The sequence below is a fragment of the Drosophila elegans genome, unplaced genomic scaffold, assembly GCF_018152505.1.
Source record: "Drosophila elegans isolate 14027-0461.03 unplaced genomic scaffold, ASM1815250v1 contig_476, whole genome shotgun sequence".
Taxonomy (NCBI): Eukaryota; Metazoa; Arthropoda; class Insecta; order Diptera; family Drosophilidae; genus Drosophila; species Drosophila elegans.
Window position 1 is genome coordinate 21,732,019 of NW_024545863.1, and position 25,498 is coordinate 21,757,516.

Sequence of the window (25,498 nt, forward strand, 5' to 3'; positions counted from 1 at the left end):
TAATTTTGCAATAAAAGGGACTCATTTTTAATTTTTGAAAATCATGAACATTTTCTGCATCAATTGACTTCCAATAAGAACCAAAAATTATTTGTTTGCATGAAACACGTTTTACTCAATTTGTTGTTGAACAGTAACATATGATCACCGTAGACATTCCTTTAAATAAATACAATATACAAAGTACAATAAATAACTAGTACAAAATTCTGACCAGGTTGGTTCGTAATTGATGACGATTTTCGGTTGAGACATGAATGACACGAAATGCTTTAAAGGGAAGGCAACGACGCCGTCCGTGATTTGGATGAGAGTACAGTTTAGTCTGCATTGGCATCGATGAGGTGAGGCACTTCGGAGATATTAATTGGCTGTTTGGCGGATGCAGAGTCACCATCACCCACAATCTCCTGGGACTCTGTCACAGTCTGAACCGTCTGCTCCTGGGTGTTTTTGACATTTGAGGCATCGCCCGCTCCCTGCAGTTCGGTATTGGACTCAGTGTCAGCTAATTCTTGGTCCCCGTCGAGTTCCTCATCCGGTGTGGATGCTGCTGCAGCTGCCGCCGCTGCTGCAGCAGCCTTTGCCTTGGACTTCTTCTCCTTCTTGCGAATATTCTTCTTGGCGTTGTTCGCCTGCCTCTGCTCCTCGGCCTTGTTCTTCTCCTCGATGGCCGTCTTGGATTCGCTGGCCGTTAGCAGCTTCATTTGGCTCTGCAGATTCGCCAGTGTCTGCTTCAGTTCTGCGCAATTGCGTGTCATCATCTCCATTTTAACATTATCCGCACTGACGGGTTTCACATTGACTGGCTCCGGTTCTGGCGGCAATTGCGGCAAGGCGGGAATTTCGATCTCGTTGTCCCGCAGGCACTTGTGCAACGTGGTCCGCTCTAGCTGAAGAGCACGCAGTAACTTTTGCAGTTGCTGTATCTGCTTTTGCAGGCGATCCGAGTGCTGCGCCTGCAGGTTCTTCTCGGTGGCCAGATCGATCACCATGGCATTGGCCTTTTCGTATTTCTGACGCCAGCCGAGCGCCTCCTTCTCAATCTTCTTCGTGTGTTTGGACATCTTCTCCAGCTCCACCTTGTAGCTGCCGAATACCTCGTTAGACTTCTGCAGCGACTGCTGGAAGTCATCGTACTTTGCGGTATAGATGTTCAGCTGCTCCTTTAGCTGGTGCTCCCGGTCGGTGAGATCCTTAATGGCACGTTGCGCTTGTAGCAACTTCTCCAATCCAATTTTGTTTTCCCTGAAATAGGTACACAATTTAGGTGTGTTGCTTTGTTTGTAATTGTGCTAAGGACGTTGTCACTTAACATAAATAGCTACAAAACCGTTGTCATTATCTGTTATAATTTGTTGCAATAAGTAACTGATAAGCTTTTATAACGAATCCTATTAATATTTAAAGTTGTAACAAAAATCTATTACATCTCTAGAGTCAAGACCTGCAGAATTGAGCCTAGTTATGTTTTATGTATTTATGTTATATGTATTTCAAAACACAAATTAATTTGCTAGGCTTAACAAAAGTCTGAAATTGTAGTGGGTTTCTTGAATGAAAACTAGTTCTACAGGATTAAAGTTTACTTAAAAGGACAAATAGTCTTTGCCCACTGAAAACCGGTAGTGAGTTTCTCACTCGCAGTAAGTTTCTTGAATTAAAACTCGTTCGTTAAAGTCTGACCATCTAAGGTGCGTCTATCTCGCGTTTTAGAAGCCGATTTCTTCACATACTTGCCGAGTATCTCCTTCTCCATGGCGGCCTCCACTTGGCATTTCTGCAATTTGGCCTGGTGCAACTGGGCCTCCAGCTGCACCTGCTCGTTGAGCTTCTCCAGGTGCTGTTCCCTCGTCTGATATTGCTCGGCCAGCAGTTTTAACCTAAAACGCAGGCCAGATGGTTAGGGAAAATGGGAATACAGAGAACGTGCGTGTGCAGTGGCTATATTTAGAACCGCTCTGTGGGGCGGCGATGCTTACTTCTTGGTCATCTCGATGTTGTAATCGCGCAGCTTGATGTTCTCCTCGTTGTTTTTGGCCAGGGACTTCTGCACGTCGTTCAGGGAGTTTTGGAACTTCATTTGGCTTTCCTTGCGGCGCTCCTCCTCGACTTTGATTTGCAGCAGGCTCTCGTTTTTCACGGACTTAATGATGCGCTGCTGTTCGCGGCAAACCTCCTGCAGCTTGTCCCTCATCAGTACACTCTTGTTGAGATCCCTCTGCACCTGCTCCTTTTCCCTTTGCTGCGACTCCATGTGACGTTGCAGGACGCGAAGTTCCGATGTCAGCCGGCTCACGTTTTTTTCACTGTCCACATGGCGTTGCAGCAGTAACTTCACCTTTTCCTCGGTGGAGGGGCATTCATCCAGGGACTTCATTACCTGCAAGAGATTTCCAACTTAGTAAAAACTCCACTATTTATCCCGTTTCCATGGGTTCTGGAAGTGCCTGGGAAATGGGGCTGGGCTTTTGGCCCCTCGATATTACCAGCTCCTCCAACTTCTGGTCGCGCTGCTTCTCCTCACGAGCCACCTTTTTCGCCTTGCTTAGCTTCTCCATTTTACTCAGATCGGTGCTATATATAACTATTCTTTCTCGTTTCGAATTTTGACTATATTTGTTGTGTTCCGTTCGATTCTCTTATCGATGCCATCGATGTTTTTAAAACATCGGCAATATCGATGATTAGCCGGGCATCGTCGATATTTTGCCATCCCTAACGATTATTGGTCAATAGTGGAGACACCCTCCGCAGTTAGCGGAGACAATTTTAACATTTATGTAAGGAACCGCAGTATTTTAACATTTTGTGATGGAAAAACACATGTCATTCAATGCTGTTAAAAAGAAATGAACAGGAAATGTAGTACTAAAGTACTTTTGTGCGCCATGTGTAGTTGAAAAATAGGCTTGCGCCTAACAGCACACTTTAGTGACTTAACAGCACGCTGTTAGCCCTTTCCCATTAGTTCCAAATTCTACCGCCAGATGGCGCAGTTGTGAAATGACGAATCAGCCCTGGTTTTACAGTTATTGGCGCGATCCAAAGTTTTTTTTATTGCGAAATTCTGCATTATCATTGCTAATTTTTCTCTAGTTTGTCGTTAACTGCGCGTTTAATATTACGCAACATGTCGGAGAAAGAAGAAGAATCGATTGCCTATCTCACGGAGAAGGGCATTTTTCCAAGGTTACTGGAGATACTGAAGCAAATGGTGGAAACCGATCCCATGCCAGCGGATCCTCTTATGTATATTTTACATTTACTGGGCTGTCCGCTGATTCCACAGGTTAGAAATTGTAACTTTTTATTAAAATATAAAGAAAACCAGATATGTAAATAACATTTTTAGGCCCAAATGAAGACCTTGGAGCGAAAAGTGTCTCGTGCCCACGAAGAACTGCGCTATTTGCGACGCGTCATCATCGATTTGGATGGCGATGACCAGCTCTACGACAGCGAAAGCGATGTGGAGGAATATGTGGGCGATGTGGAGGACACCAGTTTGTCCGCCACCGAAATTTCCCTGGCGGAAAGCTCTGAATGCCCAGCAGAAGACTCCTCGCAACTGGAATTTCTAGCCCAGTCCTCCAGTTCATCATCCAAGGATTCGGATTCCTCCCATCAATAGATCCTACAAGTTCATATCACGTTTCACATCAGTCGCTGAGCCTCTCATTATGTAAATTATACATACATACATATCTTTGGCAACTGCATGTGAGTTTCTTTGTTTCATTTATTGCTTTGTGAGATCATCTATTGAATTTTTTTTATCAAATAATAATGATATTCTGTAACTTGTAGAGGAACTACCTCTATTATATTTGAAGTATGGAAAACTGAACTCGTCAAGATTAAAGTATCGAAACATTGACTTAATAGACGACTGCTCTTCTTTTACTTAATCATGAATACCTTAAATAATCGTTTAAGCTGACATTTATTTAGTCATTGTCTGGTCGCAAGACCGAAATCTTAAAGTTTATTTAATTTCGAGCAAAAGTTGATTAAACTGTGGCCTGAGCGTTTGAACTCCTGTTTTCCATGGCTTTCTCCCATTTCGAGTTGATTGCCATTATACTTCGCAACCTGGGGGAAATCAATAACTAATACATGGTACATGTTTGACGGCAATATCTGGGGCCAAACAAAACAACAATTCAATTAACTTCAACATGCTGTGTGTGTAGCTGCAGTTCGGCTGCGAAACGGTGAAAATTTCATTTGAACTAAAGACGGGGATTGCGGGTCAGGGGTTTGGCTTATTCATCATTATCGAGCTGTGGATAAGCTGGAGCTAATTAAGTCATGCCCCCGGTAAATTGCAGTGAGTTCAATTTTGTATTTGACAGCACAGCTAATATAGATTAAACAAAAAAAAAAATAAAAAAACGCGGAATACATTACTCCGAATGCAGCATGAAATTAGTTGAAGCAGGAAAGTGTATTTTTAATTGACTTTAGTGTGTTTAATAACTGGGTTGTTCTGAAAGTGATGGGTTAGTCATATATTTTTCACCGCAAAAACAACTTTAATGTCTGTTTGTATTTTTTTTCGATAAATACAAGATTCATTAATTTCCTAATTGAATAGCTATATATTTCTGTGGCTTCACTTTGTTTAATGGTTGTAAAATGTACCATTTAGATGACAAAGCCAATAATGCTCAACGTTTTTTGCAAACACTCGCATATTTAATGCACCTTTTCTTGCGTGAAAATTTAACACGTATACTCATAGATGACTAAAAAAAGTAGCCGGCCAAATGATTTACACCGTATATTTGTCACAGTGCGATAAATCCATCTAATCCCCCGACATCTGCATGTCCGGCTTGACAAATAAACTGCAGCAGAGCTAACATAAATATTTCTCCCGAAAAGAAAACATATTTTGCCACATAAAATAAACATGAACTTTTTGAGGGGGGCGGGGCGAAAATAAGGCGTGACCGGGCAGCAGCTGCTTTTAATTGCTTTTGCTGGTTTTTCGAACGTTTTTGCAACTTTTTAGTTGACATTGAATAATCGTTGCGGAAATGGTCGCTTAACGGGAACTGTGGTAAGAACAGAGTGGACTCAAGTTGATAATTGATTGGACCTCTTTAAAATTGTTTGTTTGACCGCTGCCGCAAGCTATTCTTCCTTTTTTTTGCCTGTTTAATCTGTGCACGCGTGCCGATTGCAAAGTGGCCAAAGGTCTGCTATTTTTGGCAAAAATCTGCTTTGCATGGCAGTTGGCCGGGAACGTAGAACTTTGACCACGTAAACTACATGGTCCTTCGGGCATTTGCCGCAGGCCAAATCTACGGAAAAACAAACCGGAGACAGAAGCCAATAAAGTGCAGTGGGTCAAGTGAACTCCAACTGCAGGCGATCGTTGGGAAATTCAAGTAGAACTCGTCGAATATTGAATGAGCTATTGACAGTAGGTGTCATAAATTACTATTTTTCTGGAACTATTCCCAGGAATAAGCGTTGATTTTAAAAATAATTTTGTACTTTTTTTATGTTGTAACGATTACTTTGTTTTTGCAAGGTTTATTATAAAAATGGCTGACTCTTCTCTTTAATACAATATGGTCGAATGTCAACATGCGCTTGATTTTTTTGAATGAATGAAGCACAAAATTAAAATTGCAGATAAATGTTGCCAATTTCGCATTTCTTATTAGCATAAGATATTGCTTATTGGTTGAATATACTTTATTTTACTGTTGACAATAGTAAATATTTTCTGCTGATATTTTAAAAATAAACTTGAAAAAAATTCCATAAACTGCAGTCAAAAAATATTTATTATCCTCTTGGGACCAATAGTTACGACAATAGTGCAATGAAACAGCTCTACACATCATCAGGAAATAAATTAAACTCCCACTCTCATCAGAAATTAAATGTTGAGTAAAATGTTTACACCTGTATATATTCCGCAAAAATATAAATATTTATTAACACTTGTGCTCTGATATTTTAGAGGCAACTGCATTTGCAATCAGATTGAACGGGTCCAGGCAGGAGCGTCAAAAATTGATAAATTTGCACAGCAAAAATTGAAATTGGGAAAGGGTGGTAAAGAGCATCGCTGTGCCGCTTCAATTTCATGTCGAGCAAATTTTAATTTACTGCTCTTTTGTGGCCGCATGCCAGCCAAACAAAACTTTGGCCCCTTTTTTTTATTTTTTTGATCGTTTTGTATTATTTTGTTTGTGAACTTGTGTGTGAGTTTGTTTGGCTTGTTGGTCAAATGATATATCCAGTTGGTCGGTCCATTCGGCCTGAGGGCAAGTGTGGGATTTTGAAAGCCAGCTGCCATTAGTTTTAATGACCGCAAGAGGCAACCAAAAAAAAAAGGAAAGTGCTTGAAAAACAAAACAGAGAGTAAAATAAAAATTCAGCCATTGCTGGCAGGCTAATTGAAGTCTGTCTGAGTGGGCTGGGTGGGGGCGTGGCGAATCTCAAAACTATGCTTCATTAGCCAAGCTGCAAACTCTATTTGCCTAATGGGGCACAGCCCAGCATAAAATGAAAACAAAATGAAGACACTTCTGCCATAAAACGTGCCCAGATTAAGAAATGAACTAAGCCCTAAAAAAAAATATATATATATTTATATATCTTTCGGCTGCAATTGAACATTCCAAACACAACAATTAAAAAGCAATTAGCTATGCAAATTTCAGCGCTATTAATGAGCCGGAATGTGTGTATATATATCTTGAGCATTTTTCTGGGTTTTCCCTTGAAAGAAAAAATATACTCACAGCATCTGACCCAAATACATCAATGTCTCGGAAATGTTTTGGCCAAATGCTTCACTCACACTCACACGTACGAAAACATTTTATCATTTCCTGTCATTTTTCATGTCACGAAAAAAAGGGTTAAACAATTTTTATGTGTCAACAAGAATAATTTCTGTCACTAACACGAATACAAAGCTAAGCGACTTGGCTCAAATTTCTAGAGTGGAAAGTTGCTAGAAACGCGGGGCGGCAAACAAAAGGCAGTCGGCGTATTAATAATGAAAACAGGACGAACAGCGGAGATGTGACAGAGAAACAAACTGGGACAAACAAGACAACAAATTTCCAAAGAATGTCAACGCAAAGTGCTGCAAAAGTATCAACAAGCAGCTTGGAAATTAATACATCCCACCTGCATAGGTGTAAAATAGCGAAACGCCCGCTTTGCCTTGTACCCCCCTGTAAGTGCAACTATTTGGTACGTGATATCATCCCTTGCTGTAAAGTGCTGAGATATGTGAGCTTGCCAAAGGATGTTCGGACCGAGTTACTACAGTTCATGAGAGAACGGAAAGAAGCTTGTTTGATAGGGATTATGTTAGGGTGTTTTTGTCAAGTTTTGACTTATTTTGGACAAATGCTAAGCAGAACTAATAAAACATGGTTTAAAGAGGCTTACCTTCATGGCACTTTAATTTTTATTTATCACTGCACATTTTAATTACCTTTATTGTAATTAAAATTCGTATTATTCATACACTAAAACTATTTAACCTACGAAGTTCCTGTGTAGAATTTAATTACTTGTTACTATCATTTGGCTTTCATTCAACTGCAATCTTAATTAACTATAACCTTAATTTGGGGCACTTAAAACTTCTGTTGAGTCGATAGTATTTCAACTTTTACTCCCCCTCTGGACGGGTTTCAAGTTTAACAATAAATAAGCAAATTTGCTTACAACGAAGCTGGGAGCCATGCCAAGTAAAACAATGAATGAAATAAAATGGGGGAAAGTCAACAAAGAAGCCTTCGCCCTCATTGTGTTCAGTTCCTGCGAAATAAATATGCTGTGAGCTATAAAATTATAGCCAGGGTTCGCTTGCAACGTTTATCAAGGCATTTGCACTGCTGAGCATGCCAATGGCAGAACTAAACTACTTAGCGTCGACCTTCATAGATGCTATGCCACCCACACCCAATGGTCCACTCAGAAAAAGTACATCAATTTTTAAAACTTGTTTGTCAATATAAACAAGAAACTTCTGAGTAAAATTAAGCTTATTCAGTTCTAAAATTAAAAACATAAAATTCAAAATTAATTTTTTTGGTTTGGGTAATTTAATTTACAAATAATAGAATTTTTAAAACCTTAAAAATGCTGGAAAACAAAAAGTTTGCGATATATGTTTTTAAAATTAGACAACGTAAAACGAACGGAAAAACCTTAAGAATTAAAAATACAAAAAGAGTTATTAAAGTCGGTCAATTATTTTGAACTTTTACTTTACGTTGCTTTAATTTTTTTAAGCATAATCTCTTTTCCCGTCTGTTCAATCCCACCCTTTCCTTTTTGTAGCAGGTTGCACGGCAACAGCTTGGTCCCTAGTCCAGAATCATTATTAATACTAATTAAATGGGCTTAGATCCGCTCTGTGTGCCCAATCATTGAATGCTTATTACGCATACGCCTTATGGCCCGGCGAAGTCTGTAAATTTATTGCGTAACCATGACAAAGGCGAAACTTTTTAATTGAAAAAAGTGAGTGGAAATATTGGCGACTAGATAAGCCAAGGGCAGGACGCAACCTCTAATTATTCGGCATGACGCTTCATTAGAAAACCGCGTTAAGAAAATGGCCTCTTAGTCCGTCGCCGCCGCCTGATGAATGACTTAATCACCCAGAAAAGCGCCACACAAATCAACGGCCCCTACAAGATCCCACTTTTGCTGTCACAGAACTTTTTGCCGGGCCAGAACTCCGCTCAAAATTAATGGAGCAAATCAAACGAGCAAAAAGCAGACACCAGTTCGGCCGCAAAGTCCAGCTTGAGGTTGAGTTCGGAGTCTTTAATAATGACAAGATTTGTGTGGGCTGCATACAAAATTAGCGGAAGGGCGCTTTTGCGTCGCATCGGTCCAAACTTTAAGTTCTATGGCCAGAGCTCATTTATTTTCCTCTGAACGAACATTTCTTGGCCTTCCTGTGCCTTAGTTCCCTTTTTTACTACTTTGTTTTGCTTATGCCCTCTATATACGGTATTAATTTAGAGATGTTACTTTCCTACAAAATAACTACCAATGTATTTCCTTAAATAAGTAATTTTTAGAGAATAATTTATTTCAGTGTTTCTTTTAGTTAGCTATTTTATAATAACGTAGTTTTACTAAAGTATTTTATTTCCAGAAAGATTTAATTATTTGCAGAACACAAACTTTCAGTTCCGACAAAAAACAAAGAACCGCGAAGTTAAATCATAAAGATTTTTAAATTTAATTTTTGTGGCATACTCAGTGTCGAATTTAAAATTTATGAGCTCATTTTTTGCGCTTTTATTAAGCTAGGCAAGCTGAAGTTTTCAACCTCGAACCTCCTCATGGTAGGAGTTCAGAAAGGCACATGGAAAATTCGCTGAATTGGCATAAGTGTAATAATAATTTCGCCGTATCTTCTTCGGATTCGGGGTATTGGGTCAGGAGTTGTTTGTGTGCCAGTGCAAAGGAAACAGCTGTTTCCGCAGTCAAGACCGGATGGGGTTAGTCGACTGGCGTTTTCCCAGATCTGGAGGGGATGGGAAATTTTTGAAAAAGCCTTTGTGGCATTGCGCGCATAAGAGTGTGCCGGAATTTGGTATTCATTTGAATTTTCAGCTGGCTGGCTGCATGTTTCCCGCTGCCGACCATAAAATGAAAGATATTATGAAAAGTGCGCTTTTGGCCACTTCCTTGTGGCAGCCATGAAAATATTTGGCTTTTTATTTTTCCGCTCCTGCTTTCTTCTTCTGCTATTGTTGCGAGTGTGGCCACTGCTACAATAATAATCATTCCGACCGCTCTTTCCCTAAATTTCAATGTGCCACACCATTCAATTCGCTGTGCAATCATTGTTGAAATTTAATCAAGTTGATCGGGAGTTTCGTTTAAATTGTAGATTGTGCTTTCGTCGCACAAGATACAGGTGCGAGTTTAAAATGAAACGAATTTTGAAAATAACTTGAATACAATTTTCTTAACTTAAACACCAATAAATGAATTAGTTTGTAGCTTAAAATGAATTATTTTCTTGTAATTTTTATCTTTAGCTTATGATTACAATAAGCAATTATAAATTATTTTTCCCGACCTGATTTACTCGAACCTTTCGGCCGAGTTGGGTGTTTTGAGGTATTTGCTATGTTACTTAAAGATTTATACTTTATTACCCTTGTTCTCATTCCACTTCGAATCATTTCTTGCCACAGAGTCCTTCATTCAGCCCGTTGCATTGTAACCAAGAAATTCTAGGACTTTTTATCCTATTACCAGTGCTTAGATAAAGCCAACGGATTTCAGTCAGAGAGATTTTCTTTGGCATTTATACGTTGCTCGCTGCCAAGTAAAACCAAAAGCTGAAAACTATTACAGTAATTTTTATATTTATTTATGAGCTGAAGGAGTGTGATTCTCTAATGCTGTAGCTTGTGCATTAGTTAAAAAAACACATTTATATGCCTGCTCTAGGACGAGAGCAGAACTTTTCAGCTTAGTAAGCATTACTTGAACTGCGCTCGGCGTTAGTTTTTGTTTGGCCCAGGGCGAAATTCCGGTCACGTGACTGTCATTGGATATCAGAAACTACGTATTTCCCAATGGGAATTCCGAAAGACTAACGAGCGTGACAAATGCAAATGAAAGTAACAGAGCCGAATTTCATGTTGACCCTGTGGACATGACATAAGCCAAAAGTTAAGAGTGAACCGGCAGACCGAGTCTAAAAGGGCAAAATCTAATCAAGTGATTTGATTGCAATAATAATTGTTACTGCAAAAGTGAGATTTTCTGGGACATTAATATAAACATAGAAATGTTCGAGCCATTTTAAGCTTCTAAAATAAAATAAGTGTTCGTTCTTTTCTTAATTTAAGAAAAACAAAAGAAAATTCTAAGCATTTTTGCTTAGAAGTCAGAACTTAAATCCTTTTATAAATTAGCTTGAAATCAATCAATAAATTTCTATACGTGAATAACTAATTTCGGTTCGAAGAAAACTTTTTAACAAATCAATTAAAATTTTCTTAGAAATGTTAATAGAATTAAAATTTATATTTATAGAGATTTTTTTAGCATAAAAAAAAATTAAATAAAAAGTTTTATTTCTAGGTGAACTCCGATTAAAAAAAAATTAATAAAGTCTTATCATCACAATTAATGCAAATCAAAACCAAAAATATTGCGGTTTTGAGAAACAAGAATTCAATATAAACGAGCTAAGCAAATGTAGAAAGCAACATTAGGAAAAAACAAAACGGATACAACTTTAATTTTAGCAAACTGAAACATTCTCACTTTAAAGTCAAACCTGATGTGTTCAAGGGGTTATAAATGAATTTCGTTCCATGAAATATTCGCAAATTCCTACATGCCAAATTTTTTATATTTTTTAGGTTGACTGTGTCCCCAAGGGTCCGCTGCAGTTGCAAATGCTTGAAATTACATTTTTCGCATTAATAAAAATGAAATAAAAATAAAAACTCAGATCCTCCTGTGCACGAAATATGCAAATGTGCCGCGTGCAGCGCAGCAGATAAAACTGAGCAGGAGTCACATGTGTGAGCTCTGTTCTTTTTTTCTCTATTTTAGTTGGGTGGATTCGAGTTTTTGGGTGTCACCCGTAATGTGGAGCAGCTGTTGCTGGCAGTGCCAAAAGTCACAATAAATTCAGGCATTAGTTCCTGCCACTCCTGTTTGCTAAATCCACTTTCCACTGGCCCCTGAATATTTTGAATTTTAATATAAGTTATAAATAAATTGAGAAATTGCGTTTTGCATAAATAAAGCACTGTCTGACTCACATTTAATGATCCGAAAATATTTATTCAAAACTTGAAAGCGCTGCGAGATATCCTCAAAAATGTTAATAATGCCCAGGCTAAAATTGCTTTTGGCTATTTGCTTGGACTTTATTTGGTAATAATTAATTAGTTGTTCATTGCGCCATGACAACCAATTCTCGGAATTTATTATGAATATTTCAATGGACAATTTGGACAATTGTCTGTCTGTCCAGTTGGTTTAATTTTTCTTTGAATGTATTGTTTTTAGCAATCTGTCAGAAATTTAAGATAATTACTTATGCTTTTGGTATGCTTATTCTTTAAATGTTAGGATGAGTTTGGTGTGAATTTGAATAAAAATTTTACTTAAATATTTTGCTTAGTAGTTCTTCAAATTGGTTGCTATGTAAATAAATCATCTTTAAAAATATCAAACAATTATTTATCTAAAAAAATAACATTTGATGTCTCTCTAAAATTGTATAAATGCTAATATAGTGGGGTTTCTTATGCTGATCAAGTACGACTTGTTCATGTAAACTTCATTAACATTTTTTAATAGATTTTTTACTTAACGAATTAGATTTTTACCAGAAAAAACTAAGAACTAAACAAAATTGATCTAGAAATAGGTTCCCGCTGCCCCAAATGACTTTGGGCAGTGTGTTTTGGCCAATTTGGTGTAAGCACAATTGTCCTTTGTCTTTAGTTTCCAGCCGCGTGAGAACTTGTTCCAAACATGAATGACCGGAGACTTTGAAATTCTTTTCATGGTTACATTTAGTCTATTGGGTTGAAAGAAATCCTTCCATTGTAGCCAGGGAATGGTATAAAAGGCTTTTGGATTGAAAACCTTAAAGCCCTTGCAGCGTTTTGGGTTATTGATCATTGTCGTGACTGTATCGGTGTTGCACAGCTTTTTAGCCACTCTGGTTATGACCCCGGGCCCATTGCTGCCCCATTTATTGGCATCGTAGTTGGCCTGCAGATCCCGCAGGCACAAGCTGGCAATCTTATGGCCCAAACCGGTGGAGGACATTTTCATGACGCCGCAGGCCAAGGATTTATTACTCTCAGCCCCCGTGAAATTCGGTGGCATATCCTCCAGGCTTCGCTGAACCACCACATCGAGATCCAAGTACAAACCACCATATTTGTATAGGGTAACGTAGCGCAAAAGATCGGAGACGTGCGAAAATAGATATTTGGATTTGAACAGTTTTCCATTTTTCAGCCACTTTTCAATGGGAGTACCGGCTACAAACCGCCCCACATTCAGATGCCTAAGTCTTATGTTCTTATATCGACTTAAAGCCTTGATCAGCGGATCACCACTTGATAGGCGATGAGTGGCACCTGCGAAGAGCACAAATACAGTGAAGCGTGGGTTATAAAGGGCGGCCGACTCAATGGCACACGCCTCGCGGGCCGTCAATTGGACCAGTCGGACCTTCTCGTCCCTCCGGAAATTAGTGGTTTCATGAAAGAATATACTTTTCCCACGTCTCGGCTGATTTTTTGCCTTAAGAATATCCAGCAGGGGAATTGCAGGAACCTTAGCCCCCTTTTTCGTTTTAAATTTGGGTTTATGGGTCAGCGGCTTGTGTTGCTTTTTCACCTTTTGATGCTTCACTGTTTTCTTGGGTTTGTTTGCCTTTTTTTGAATTGGTTTTTTTGGAAGAGGAAGTGCTTTCTTCGGCTTATGATTCGGGTTTATATGTTCTTTGGCTATGGCTCGGATGGGCCTACGATTTGTCATCCAGTTGTATGTTAATATAAGGCCAAGTATAATAACTAGGGAACCTAGAACGGTTAGCGTTCTCGCCACTTTCATTGCGAGAATTTTCGACTGCACTCCCAGCACGTTATTGCGGTTCGCTTTAAGCTGAATTTGTTCCACCTGGCACAACAAAATTGTGATTATAATCGAAATTTTTTATATTTTTATAGACTCTTTAACATGTATCCTATAATTTAAACCCTTTTGGTAACTTAGCAAATTTTAGAGGGTTTGGCTCCCACTAAAAAATTATTTTTTTAGTTCATCTACAAATTCACAGCATTAAGGATTCTCTATAAAAAAATGTTGTGCTCCCATTTAAAAACGAGCAACTTACTATTAACAAAATATGTATCTTTATGTTGAATAAAACTTGTGTAAAACTTTCATAGAAAGGTTTTTTCTTTAGGTAAGGGAAAACTTGATCTAACCTTTAAACATTTTTTTCAAGTCGACACACCAGAAAATGTCAGGTATGACCAATGCGAAGATTTATTTCACTTAGCGGTCAGCTTACACCTATATAAATGGGCACGAATTTCCGCATTGTTTTCAATTCGAGTTTTCCCACTGGCAGATATGAAGTTCCTTGCTCTTTTCGTCGCTTTGGTGGTTGTTGTAGCCATGGTCAGCGGACAATCGTCGGCCTTGAATACTAATCACAATATCATTGTCATTGGCAAACCGCCAGCCGGCGCTCCTGCCGCTCCCGCCGCTCAAGCTGCCCCTGCCGCTGGTGCCGCCCCCGCAGCCAAATAAACCGTTTGTCGTTTGACCTTACAGGCTTATTTATTTTTAAAAAATGTAGCTCCCCTTATCATTGTAAATGTTTTAAAATGTAATGTTTCCTAAATCTATATTTAATGGTGTGATAATAGTTTATGTAATGACAGCTTGGCGGAATGGCCTATAATTGGTTTTTCGGTTGTAAATAATTGAAGGTTTTAGCAAAAAAAAATGTCGAATTTTTGTATATGCCTTGTATATTTCCTAATAGTCGTAATTTCTATAAGAATGTTTTAGCATAAGAAATTTTGCATACTTTCTTTTATCAAATAGGTATAACATAAGGGTCCTTAGCTTTCGAAATAAATACACCTCATAATTTAACATACATAATTACATCGGTATATCTTAAAGATGGAACATTTTAGATTCTCATAAGCTATTAACCTTAACAATCCGCCTGTAACTCTATTTGGTTTGATATCTGGAGGATTTTTTAGATTTCAAAATTCAAATTCGCCCCTATCGTGCTATGTCTTTGGTTTGTTTAATTGGAAATTTGAATCTGGTTTTTTTTAAAACCCAGAAAATATCGGAGCTAAATTCTTGTTTATAGAAAATGTCAGCGGTTAATTTTTCCTAGTTTTGACAAGCTCTAATGTAAATTTTGTGTGAAAATTGGATTTGTGCCACTTATACAACATTTGTCTTATAAATAGTCGTATCACCTAGCCTGGTATTACTTTCAATCTTGACTGGTAGACATGAAATTCCTTGGTGGATTTGTTCTCCTGTTGGCTACGTTGGCCTTGGCCCAAGCACAAGAAGGCAAGGTAAACGAAAACAAGAACGTTATCCACATTAATAGTGGTGCTCCCGTCTCCAGATAAATAAGATTTTTCTAATATTTGAGTCTTGGCAATCAATAAAAAGATATCCTAATGGTTTGCACATAGAAACTATGCCTGTTTTATTCAAACAAAGTTATGCATTTGTTATTGAAGCTTGACAGGTATTCACCATTATCCATTATATTTCTGTTTTCAGTCGGAGTCGCTTTTTCATGTACTATTAAAACATCTAAAAAGCCACCGTTAATAAAATAGTCCCATTTTGTATTGTAACAACTCATATCTCAAAATTTAGTTGTGCCATTAAATAAAACCAGTTTACTATCAATTGGTAAAAATACATTAACATTTTGTCACTATCTTCATTAAGTATGTTTATTGATGCTTTGATTACCTTTTATTTATAAAATGAACATTAAAAGCTTTCTTATGAATTTGCACCTAAATATGAACATTAATATTTAGCCTTCTGATTTTTTAAGGCCATGCAAATTACGTTTAGTAGCATTGTTTAGTAAATTGTTTAAAAATGGTAATGGCTTAAGACGATTTAATGATTCGCTTTGGTTATGCAACTAGCCATTTGAACGGGTAAAACTTTGAGTTTCGATTCACATTCAAACGTCTCTGGTAAAAAATTAAGTTCGTTAGTCGTTGTGGTTTTGGCCCATTCACAAAACAAGAACATTATTCACATAAACACTACAAATCTGTTTTGGTACTGAGTAAGGAACATAATTCAATTAATCAAATCAAGAATACAAAAAATACATGTTGTTTTAAGATTTCTACAAATAGCACTAGGAATGATTCCTTAAAAACCAAATGCTTCATTTTCCCATAATTTAACAAGTACATGTTTCTCTGCATTACTTAGTTTGTTTATTTATATTTATAAATTATAAAAATCAAAATCTTTTAAATGTAATAAATCTGTAAATTATATGTGTTATCGCAATGTATATAATAAACGTGGGGCTAATTCAATTTACGTTTATAAAGGTACATGACTTTTAATTGCTTGAAACAAGAATGCTTTAAATACTATTAGTTGTCGTTGTTCTTTTGATGTTTTTTGCCACTAAATAAAGAGATTTTGCGTCCATATCTTATTTCTGGGACTTACCTCTTTTATTTTTATGGCGGAATAGGGAGTTGTACACATATACAAGCGTCTAGGTTTTTTCCGTTTTCAACAAACTATTTATTGTTGTTTCAAGTGGCAGTGTTGTTCTAGTTGGTGCCATAGATAACTACGTGCTAAGAAATGTATAGCAAACTGCACAGGCACAATACATATTATACAATATATACTCGTGCAGAGAGCGATAGAGATTCATGGTGGGGAAGGCAGCCAGACAATGGCTGGCGCCCACGTCTCCATGGACACATTCTAATAAAAAGCAAGCAGAGAGAATGCCATTCAGAGTTGCCGTTTTTAGCATTGCCTCGGATGCTTCCACAGTTTCTTCATTTTCCTGCCATAGTTTGTTATTCCCTTTGCTAGAGATGGCAAAGTTTCGATTGTGATTTGAAATTTATATGAAAAGGCTTTTTTTAGATTCTGTGTAGAATATCTTGAGACTTTAGTTAATTATAGTGATAAAAATAAGGGATAATAAACATTAAAGATTTTCTTTTAGATAGTTATTGGTCGTGCTTAAATCTTATGCAAGTTAACGAATTTCTTCTAAACTAAACTTCTTACATCCTTCCAATACGAATTTGAAAAACGCACTTCATGTACATTTGATAAGTTGATTAATCCAAATTAAATAATATTTTTTCAACGGTTTGAATTTAAATATCTATATACAGTTACACCCATAGATATGTTTATTGCCATTTACACAGAAACATTATAAATGGTCAAAGATTATTCGAACCTATTATACAATAATAAAGTACAAATAAAATACAATTGGCCAATTTCCAGTTGCTCATCCCTGTCTGCCGGGCTGCAAACCCTTCGCCACAGTTGAACTCCTGCTGCTGCGCTCGAGTTTTTAGGCTTTTTGTTACTTGGGCAACATTTGAGTTATAAATGCCGCACTACTTGAATGAATCTCCTGGGCGTAATAGTTTTCAAATGGCTTTCCGTATATGACTGTCTTCTCTCTCGCTTTTAGAGACTCGTTTCTGTCTTTGTTGCAAACGTATCGCACACAAGTGGCGCGCTGTCTTTGGTCCAAAAACGCTTGCCAATGCAAAAATTGCCCAATGGTTCTGGCGATAGTGAGTTGTTGGTGGGCAACAAATTTTCCGTTTTATGCCATTGACTGGGCCAGACTCCTTCAGTCCCATAAATAATTAAAGTTCCCCTTATTTCCGATTTAATGCCATCCAAAATGGGAAACGATTGTTGATTGGGCTTGCGTTTTCAGGCGTTTGCTTGCTAAGAAAATGACAAAATTTCATGGACGAGATCAACAAATACATTTAAACAAGATTAATGTTTGTAATTGGCTGTGGCTTAAATAAACTACAAAATCGAAACATAATTACAATTTTAATAGAGTAGCTTTTTTAGTTTACGTATATGCTCGTTAAAATATATTAAAAACTTTATTCTACTCAATTGTTTGAATATAAATAATAAAGTTTTATTAATACCGAAGAAAATACTTCTTTAAGCAAGCGTAAATTCTTACCGCAATGTCACCAAAACTCGTTTCATTTATATCAGGTCAAACCTAATTTACAAATTGCTTGAATTACGGAAATCGCTTCTCGACCAATCACTTGCCATTGATTATGTGCCCAGCTTTAATCACAATAATGAGCCCTTGACGACCTTGAGCCAAGGCAAATAAATCAATTTTCCTCGTTTCCGGTCAATTAGTGGCGTCGATAAGGTTTGCCAAAGGTTGAGAACCTAAACTAATCACACAGTTCTATGGGAAAAGCAAACAGAGAGCAATATTAATGTTTACCTTTCTTTTTTGCGTTCGTTGGTGTTTATTTTTTCGCTTTCAACTTGTTGCAGTTTACTGCAATCACTTCAATTTCTTAGCCGGCCATTTTCCTTTGAAGACACTGGAGCGTATTAGCAATGTTAATGTTTCTGGCCCTATGTCCCATATTAAATGCTAATTCGCATACGGCACACGATCCCAAATGGAGAACTTCACTTTCAACATTTTTTCTTCTTATTTTTTGATAGAGGACACGGTTACGCTACATGACATTTACAAGTTATTATTATGCAAAGGACACGCTACGGAGTCCCTTTTCCGTTTGGCCCCGCTCCCATCCGCTTTTCTTTCTCATATGTTGCAAAATCTGCTGCGGCGTTGAGAAATTTGCATTTATTCATGGCATAAATAAAGCATCCGCAGCGTTGAGGGGACGCCGAAAAAAGGGATATATTTAACCTGGTCACCCCGCACAAGCAAAGAGCTTCTGTGGGGTTCAGGAAAATCATGACAGCACTTCGTGTGGACGTCGATGTGTTTTATTTATAATTTATTTGCTGGAAAGTGCAGCACACATGCGAGGGAAACACCTGCCGCTGACAACCACAGGTGAAGCCACAAAAGTGACGCAAAATTTGTTTGGCTAACGCTCCTCTATATAACAATTACATGCATTTAAAATTTGGTTTCGGTTTAGAGATTCGCGGTTTGGTTCCGCTCACGATTGCTCCGCACTTTTTGGCAATTGGATCAGTGATGCAAAACCTTATTCAAAAAAAAACACGAGGGCGTTGTAATCAAATTCTAGTTTTTAGAAAACATTGCAATCAAAAAAATACTAGTGAGAAAAATAAGGCTTATTATCATATAGTACTTATTACTTTTATAAGTGTAACTAGTCCATTTGTCATGAAAGCTAACGAGTGTTTCGAACACCTTGTTAAAAGGCAGGCTATAAGGTGGATTTTAGCAATTGTTTCCCTTTCGGTTAACTACATGATATGGGTATAAAAAATTTGGCTTAATTCAGCTTTTGTTTGATTCTCACAGCTGGTAAAATATAAATAAATAAAAAAAATATATATTTCAATTAGAAAAATACTGGCAGCGAATCGAATGCTGAACGATTTTGATAAGAACCTGCACAACATTTTGTTTTGTATCAGGCAAACTGAAGTTAGTTCGCTGGATATTATTTTAACTATGCCGAATAACTGTGAGACCTTAATGGACAAGATTGTCAGCCACTGGAAAACAGAAAACACTGTAACAAAGCCAAGTAAAAAAACAAATAGAAAACCCAAAATAAAATGGTATCGACCTTGGCAGTCAGATTCAATCGATAACTAAATTAAACCGATATCATAATGAAAAAAAGTCTTAAAAATACTTTATAAATTTCAAATTTTATTAACACAGATTTCAAATTTCGTTTCTCATCCCTGGTGAAATCAGAAATGGGAGCAGTTTATTTTGCGGCTGCAACATCACTGATTTGCATGTGCAAGGCTAAAATCTCAGATTAAATTCCTGTTAGTAAAGCGTGGCGAATTACGTTCCAATTTGTTAATGGCTCTAATCAACCTGTATTGTTGACAACAGTTCCGAATTTGATGGATTTGTTCATTACTGTTTAAGCAACGCATTACCAAGGAAATAAGGTCACAACGAATGTATATTTGTTTTCCCACAAAACATTAAATATCCTTGCGTAGCTAAACCCTAAAACCGGAACGTAATAATCTAATAATGCAGAGTAAGAGGAGCGTAAAATTAGCCCCAAAGCACTGTGGTAGGGACTCCTTTTTATGCATGAATAATAGAGTATGACATAAAATTAAGCTTGTACACAAATCAAAGGACCTGAAAATATGCCTGTCGTCGCAAAAATATACATATGAGATAGGGGAAAAAGAAATACTCGTTTACAATTTCAGACAAAAAGCATTTTTTTGAAAAAAAAAAATTAAGTAGAAATTGTATTTGTAACTTTTGTACATGTCATAGAGAAATAAATGTAAAACATATAAATCCTAAAATCAGTAGGGCTTCAGGTTTTAATAATCAAACGCTAATGACATCTATCTCTTTTTTTAAGAAAATGAAAGTGGTATTAATAATGGTTTCTATTTTGAAATCACCTTTTTTCTTTTAAATTGAAAGGAAACATATTTTTGAACGGAAATTTATAATTCTGTGCATCAATAAATATTTGTCCTTAGTTGTTCCCTCTTTCATGGCCTTGTTTTTAAAAGACGTCAGTTGGTCATTAAATTGTTTTCCATCCCCAGTACTTCTGTCCATCTTCACCCTTCACTCCCAGCTTTTTGCTTGTTAGTTTTCCTTGTTACCGCGTCCCTTAAGCCGGTTTATTATTCCGAGAAATCGTCATCTTTGGTATGGGCACCGATTCCTTTTCCATTAGCACTTTAATATTTAATGACTTCTGTTTATCGCACATAATTGAATCCTGCTGCGGTCTCGGGCCAAGCTACGAAGCATTTTCTGCAGATGGCCTTTATTATTTGCCTTTGGCTTATTGCTCATTATATTATTATCTTTTGTTTGTAATATCCGCTATGTTGCTTGAGCCCTGGAATTTTTATGAAGCTTCATTATTCGGTTTTTATTCTTATAAATAATGCAAGGGGAAATCTTATCGCACATTCGTTCGCTCCCGTTGTTTTCTCTGGCATAATTCTCAATCAGAATTCTGACACACATGGCCCGACATTATTTTCTTTATAGTTCCCTCGGTTTTCCCCGTTTTTCTCCTGCTGATTACCGACTTGTACCGTTTGCTTGTAAAAGTTACAGCGTCTTTTTATACCCTTGCAGAGGGTATTATAATTTCAGTCAGAAGTTTGCAACGCAGTGTAGGAGACATCTCCGACCCTATAAAGTATATATATTCTTGATCAGCATCACTAGGCGAGTCGATCTAGCCATGTCCGTCTGTCCGTCTGTCCGTCTGTCCGTCCGTCTGTCCGTCTGTCCGTCCGTCTGTCCGTCCGTTTATATGCAAACTAGTCTCTCAGTTTTAAAGCTATCTGCATGAAACTTTCCCAAAAGTTGTCTTTCTATTGCAGGTAGTATATAAGTCGGAACGAGCCGGATCGGACGACTATAGCATATAGCTCCCATAGGAACAATCGGAAAAATAAATGAAAAAAAATTATAACTTTGCTGTTTCTTAATTTTTTATTTAGTTCTTCGACATTTAGTAATGGTTAAATATTTCCGATTTACGGTTTAAATTTCATCAAAGTCGGACGACTATAGCATATAGCTCCCATAGGAACAATCGGAAAAATAAATGAAAACAAGAAAGAAAGCAAACTTCGGCAAGCCGAAGTTCATATACCCTTGCAGCTATTGCAAGAATTAAACATTTTTGAAAACATTAAAATTATAATTTACTTGCGTATAAGTTTAAAAACATTGAAGCTATGATGATTTGCAGCTCAATTATTTGATAGTTATTTTATATTTTTTATTGTTCCTATGGGAGCTATATGATATAGTCGTCCGACTTTGATGAAACTTAAACCGTAAATTGGAAATATTTAACCATTACTAAATGTCGAAGAACTAAACAAAAAATTAAAAAACAGAAAAGTTATAATTTTTTTTCATTTATTTCTCCGATTGTTCCTATGGGAGCTATATGATATAGTCGTCCGACTTTGATGAAATTTAAACCGTAAATCGAAAATATTTAACCATTGCTTTATGTCGAAGGGCTAAACAAAAAAGTAAAAAACAGAAAAGTTATAATTATTTTTCATTTATTTTTCCGATTGTTCCTATGGGAGCTATATGCTATAGTAGTCCGATTTTGATGAAATTTTTACCATAATTCTGAAATATTTAACCATTGCTTTATGTCGAAGAACAAAACAAAAAATTAAAAAACAGCAAAGTTATAATTTTTTTTCAATTATTTTTCCGATTGTTCCTATGGGAGCTATATGCTATAGTCGTCCGATTTTGATGAAATTTAAACCATAATTCTGAAATATTTAACCATTGCTATATTTCGAAGAACTAAACAAAAAATTAAAAAACAGCAAAGTTATAATTTTTTTTCATTTATTTTTCCGATTGTTCCTATGGAAGCTATATGCTATAGTCGTCCGATCCGGCTCGTTCCGACTTATATACTACCTGCAATAGAAAGACAACTTTTGGGAAAGTTTCATGCAGATAGCTTTAAAACTGAGAGACTAGTTTGCATATAAACGGACGGACAGACGGACAGACGGACGGACAGACGGACATGGCTAGATCGACTCGCCTAGTGATGCTGATCAAGAATATATATACTTTATAGGGTCGGAGATGTCTCCTTCACTGCGTTGCAAACTTCTGACTGAAATTATAATACCCTCTGCAAGGGTATAAAAATTATAACTTTGCTGTTTTTTAATTTTTTGTTTAGTTCTTCGACATTTAGTAATGGTTACATATTTCCGATTTACGGTTTAAATTTCATCAAAGTCGGACGACTATATCATATAGCTCCCATAGGAACAACCGGAAAAATAAATGAAAAAAAATTATAACTTTTCTGTTTTTTAATTTTTTGTTTAGTTCTTCGACACTTAGTGATGGTTAAATATTTCAGAATTATGGTTTAAATTTTATCAAAATCGGACGTCTATATCATATAGCTCCCTTAGAAATAATAAAAATATATAAAATAACTATCAAATAATTGAGCTGCAAATCATCATAGCTTCAATGTTTTTAAACATATACGAAAGTAAATCATAATTTTAATGTTTTCAAAAATGTTTAATTCTTGCAATAGCTGCAAGGGTATATGAACTTCGGCTTGCCGAAGTTTGCTTTCTTTCTTGTTGAGTTTGTTCTTGGTCGACGTCGGGCATTACCGAAAATTTAATTAATGTATTTTCTTCGTGTTTTCGCATATTCATGCCTCAAAAATTGGCTGCATGTGTGGCACGTTTTGCTCATTAGCCATTTAGGTGGTATAAATATGCATTAAACCATCTCGCCGAATCCTTCCTATCCCGAGACCTTAGTTACGATTTATGGCCAAGACATGAAATGGACAAAAACACAAAAAACACATTCTCGCCCATGAAAACTCCCGCAAAAATTCAAGTGCATGGCAAACTTAAGGAAGCCGACGGGCCAAGGACAGTGTCCCTTTGTCCTAATGAAAAGACAACAAAATGCGAAGGATAAAAGTCGGAGGAAAAGCTCTGAGGATGCCTTTTCCTTTCCTTCAAAGCTTGCCAGAAAGCTTTGTACCGCAATTGTCGAAATATACATTTGACAGCCCCATAATTGCCCCTAAACATGGGCTCGGTCCTGGAAAAAATGTGCAAATTTAACCTGCATAAATTAAACGAAAAACTGTTGTATCAAAAAGGAAAAAATACATCCACAGTTATTTATTATGCGGTGACCCACAGAAAAATATACAAATAAAGCAAAAGAGTTCTGTTGAAAGCTAAAAACGGAAAAGGTTTAAGCTGCCCACAGCCATAATTCAAATTTTTATATAAATTTTAGCTTTTTCTAGAGCGCAGTGGAAGCCACAAATGGCCAGCGACACACCACCCCAGTTAACTTTGCCTTCAAACATCATTTGTCAAGGCGAGCACACAAGGCCAAAGGCAAAATGGCCCGCAGGAAAAGTAACTGGCAGAGCAAAAGCTAATTTTTACGGTTCTTTAAACGGCCAGACTTCGATACAAAAATGTGTTTTGCTTATTAAACGCACCGGGCAACCCTGGCAATCCATCAGGCGCGCAGCAACACTGACGGCCGCATGACGTTGATTGCCCACTCACTCTGCCCCTCACATAAGTAAAAGATCACACCAGAGTAATCTGATCCAGATCCAAGCAAATTGTCCAATTCTTTTTGTGTTGTGTCTTGCGGTTGACAGGCGGGTGAACAATTTGACAGCCGAAAAAAAACCAGAGGAAAATGGATTGAGGGACACCAACCAGAAATGCAATGCAGGTCGGGTGTTTTAGAAGTTCTCCAGTGCAAACAAAACCTTTTGGTTCAGGTAAATACTTTAAGTTATTATTTTTTTCGAAAACAATTAAAAACTTAGATCTATAAAAACCTTGGCTGGCTGGTATTCTGTTTGAAATCAAAATTACCACACATGATTGGTTTTAAATGTAGATAACTAAACTAACGTTATGATACAAATTATTAAAAAAGTCGCAAGCAAATAATATTTAATTTTTAAAATTATGTAAAAGTTTATTTTCCTTTTCTGCCAAAATAAATTAAAATTACCATAGTTAATTGGTATACTCTTCAAAATATTTAAATTTATTTAAATAGAAGAAATGTTAAGAATAAATACATCCGATAAATATAACTTATAAATATTAATATTAATAAAAAGTAGAGACCAAATACTAATATTCGATACTGAAACCGGGTTCATGCCGACGATTGTAGAGCTGCGAGCACACTCTGAAAAGTATACTATGTTTTTTTTTTGCTATTTTTCCACCTAATCAAATGCAAGTGAGGTAGTTGTTGCAAAACACGATACCTGGAGTATGGATAAGAAGCCTTGACATGTTTAGCATAAATTATGCTGATGACCTCAATTCCGACTTAAAGGCAAAAACCAAGAATATACTGCTTATCCGTCCGGAAGCCCGCAGCAATTAATGGCAAGCATTTCCTTGTGCATTTTAATAAAATGATTAAAAGTTATTTGCCAGCTGACAGCTTAATTTGTGACCTCTGCTCAAAGGCACTTTCCATGAGGCTGACCTTTTTGACCACCCCCCTCCCCTCTCCACCGCCGTCCCCTTTGAGCTCTTAATTTAACCCTGGGGGAATGGCTGACTGGCGGCAGACGGTGCCGTAAATAAGCCCCAGACCCATGCAATTATGCGCTTGAGCTGTCATTGCACTGGTCCTGCTCGTTGGTGTGAAAATTGCATATTGGCATAAATTAATCAGCAGCGACAACGCCTGCGATTGCGAGGCCATCAGCTGGCCATGATTGCACTGGCCAAGCGTCCAACTGGCTAACTGTCGTCGCCAACTGACGACCGACTCGCCGTTCTGAATGCCTGCCGGTAGGTTTCCACTGCACTGGCGTTAATATACGTACGGGGGCATCTGAGGAATGTGGATAAGAAATTCGAATTGCCGACAAATTGAGTTGTGTTTGATTTGAATCAATCAATGAATTAATCACGCCCATAGGTCTGGCTTGGCACACGGACGCTGCACAAACTGAATATTGAATTGATACAATTAACAATTTCCATGGCCTTGCGGTTTTGTCACAAAATTTGACTTTGCTTTTGCAAATAATTAAATATGCATACTTTGAAAATTCCCTTTTATTGAACAATCGAAATGAAGTTTGAATTTGAATATCCATTATTAAAATTGTGTCATGTTTCACCCCTTAAATTAACA

The 25,498-nt window shown here is 37.1% G+C and overlaps 5 protein-coding genes and 1 long non-coding RNA gene across 6 annotated transcripts; 3 read left to right on the forward strand and 3 right to left on the reverse strand.

The window, feature by feature from the left end:
* Positions 1-90: 90 nt before the first annotated feature.
* LOC108147299 (alpha-taxilin) lies at positions 91-2,648 on the reverse strand. The gene is made up of 4 exons (XM_017273722.2): positions 2,490-2,648; positions 1,983-2,383; positions 1,737-1,883; positions 91-1,248 (listed from the first exon to the last, which is right to left on the reverse strand). Exons 1-4 carry the CDS (start codon positions 2,559-2,561, stop codon positions 321-323), a joined length of 1,548 nt encoding a protein of 515 aa, XP_017129211.1. The 5' UTR covers positions 2,562-2,648; the 3' UTR covers positions 91-320.
* A 374-nt stretch (positions 2,649-3,022) lies between these two features.
* LOC108147253 lies at positions 3,023-3,887 on the forward strand. The gene is made up of 2 exons (XM_017273650.2): positions 3,023-3,292; positions 3,356-3,887. The coding sequence occupies exons 1-2, from the start codon at positions 3,134-3,136 to the stop codon at positions 3,632-3,634; spliced, it is 438 nt and encodes a 145-aa protein (XP_017129139.1). The 5' UTR covers positions 3,023-3,133; the 3' UTR covers positions 3,635-3,887.
* Positions 3,888-12,131: 8,244 nt separating this feature from the next.
* Positions 12,132-13,719, reverse strand: LOC108147246 (lactosylceramide 4-alpha-galactosyltransferase). Its single transcript, XM_017273645.1, has one exon. It carries the CDS (start codon positions 13,618-13,620, stop codon positions 12,409-12,411), a length of 1,212 nt encoding a protein of 403 aa, XP_017129134.1. The 5' UTR covers positions 13,621-13,719; the 3' UTR covers positions 12,132-12,408.
* Positions 13,720-14,130: 411 nt separating this feature from the next.
* On the forward strand, positions 14,131-14,539 carry LOC108147255 (accessory gland-specific peptide 57Da). The gene has a single exon (XM_017273653.1). It carries the CDS (start codon positions 14,146-14,148, stop codon positions 14,323-14,325), a length of 180 nt encoding a protein of 59 aa, XP_017129142.1. The 5' UTR covers positions 14,131-14,145; the 3' UTR covers positions 14,326-14,539.
* A 501-nt stretch (positions 14,540-15,040) lies between these two features.
* LOC108147256 (accessory gland-specific peptide 57Db) lies at positions 15,041-15,251 on the forward strand. The gene has a single exon (XM_017273654.1). It carries the CDS (start codon positions 15,057-15,059, stop codon positions 15,180-15,182), a length of 126 nt encoding a protein of 41 aa, XP_017129143.1. The 5' UTR covers positions 15,041-15,056; the 3' UTR covers positions 15,183-15,251.
* A 1,685-nt stretch (positions 15,252-16,936) lies between these two features.
* Positions 16,937-18,661, reverse strand: LOC121467584. The gene is made up of 2 exons (XR_005977643.1): positions 17,795-18,661; positions 16,937-17,538 (listed from the first exon to the last, which is right to left on the reverse strand). It is a non-coding gene; the product is annotated as an uncharacterized LOC121467584 (long non-coding RNA).
* Between the last annotated feature and the right edge of the window lie 6,837 nt (positions 18,662-25,498).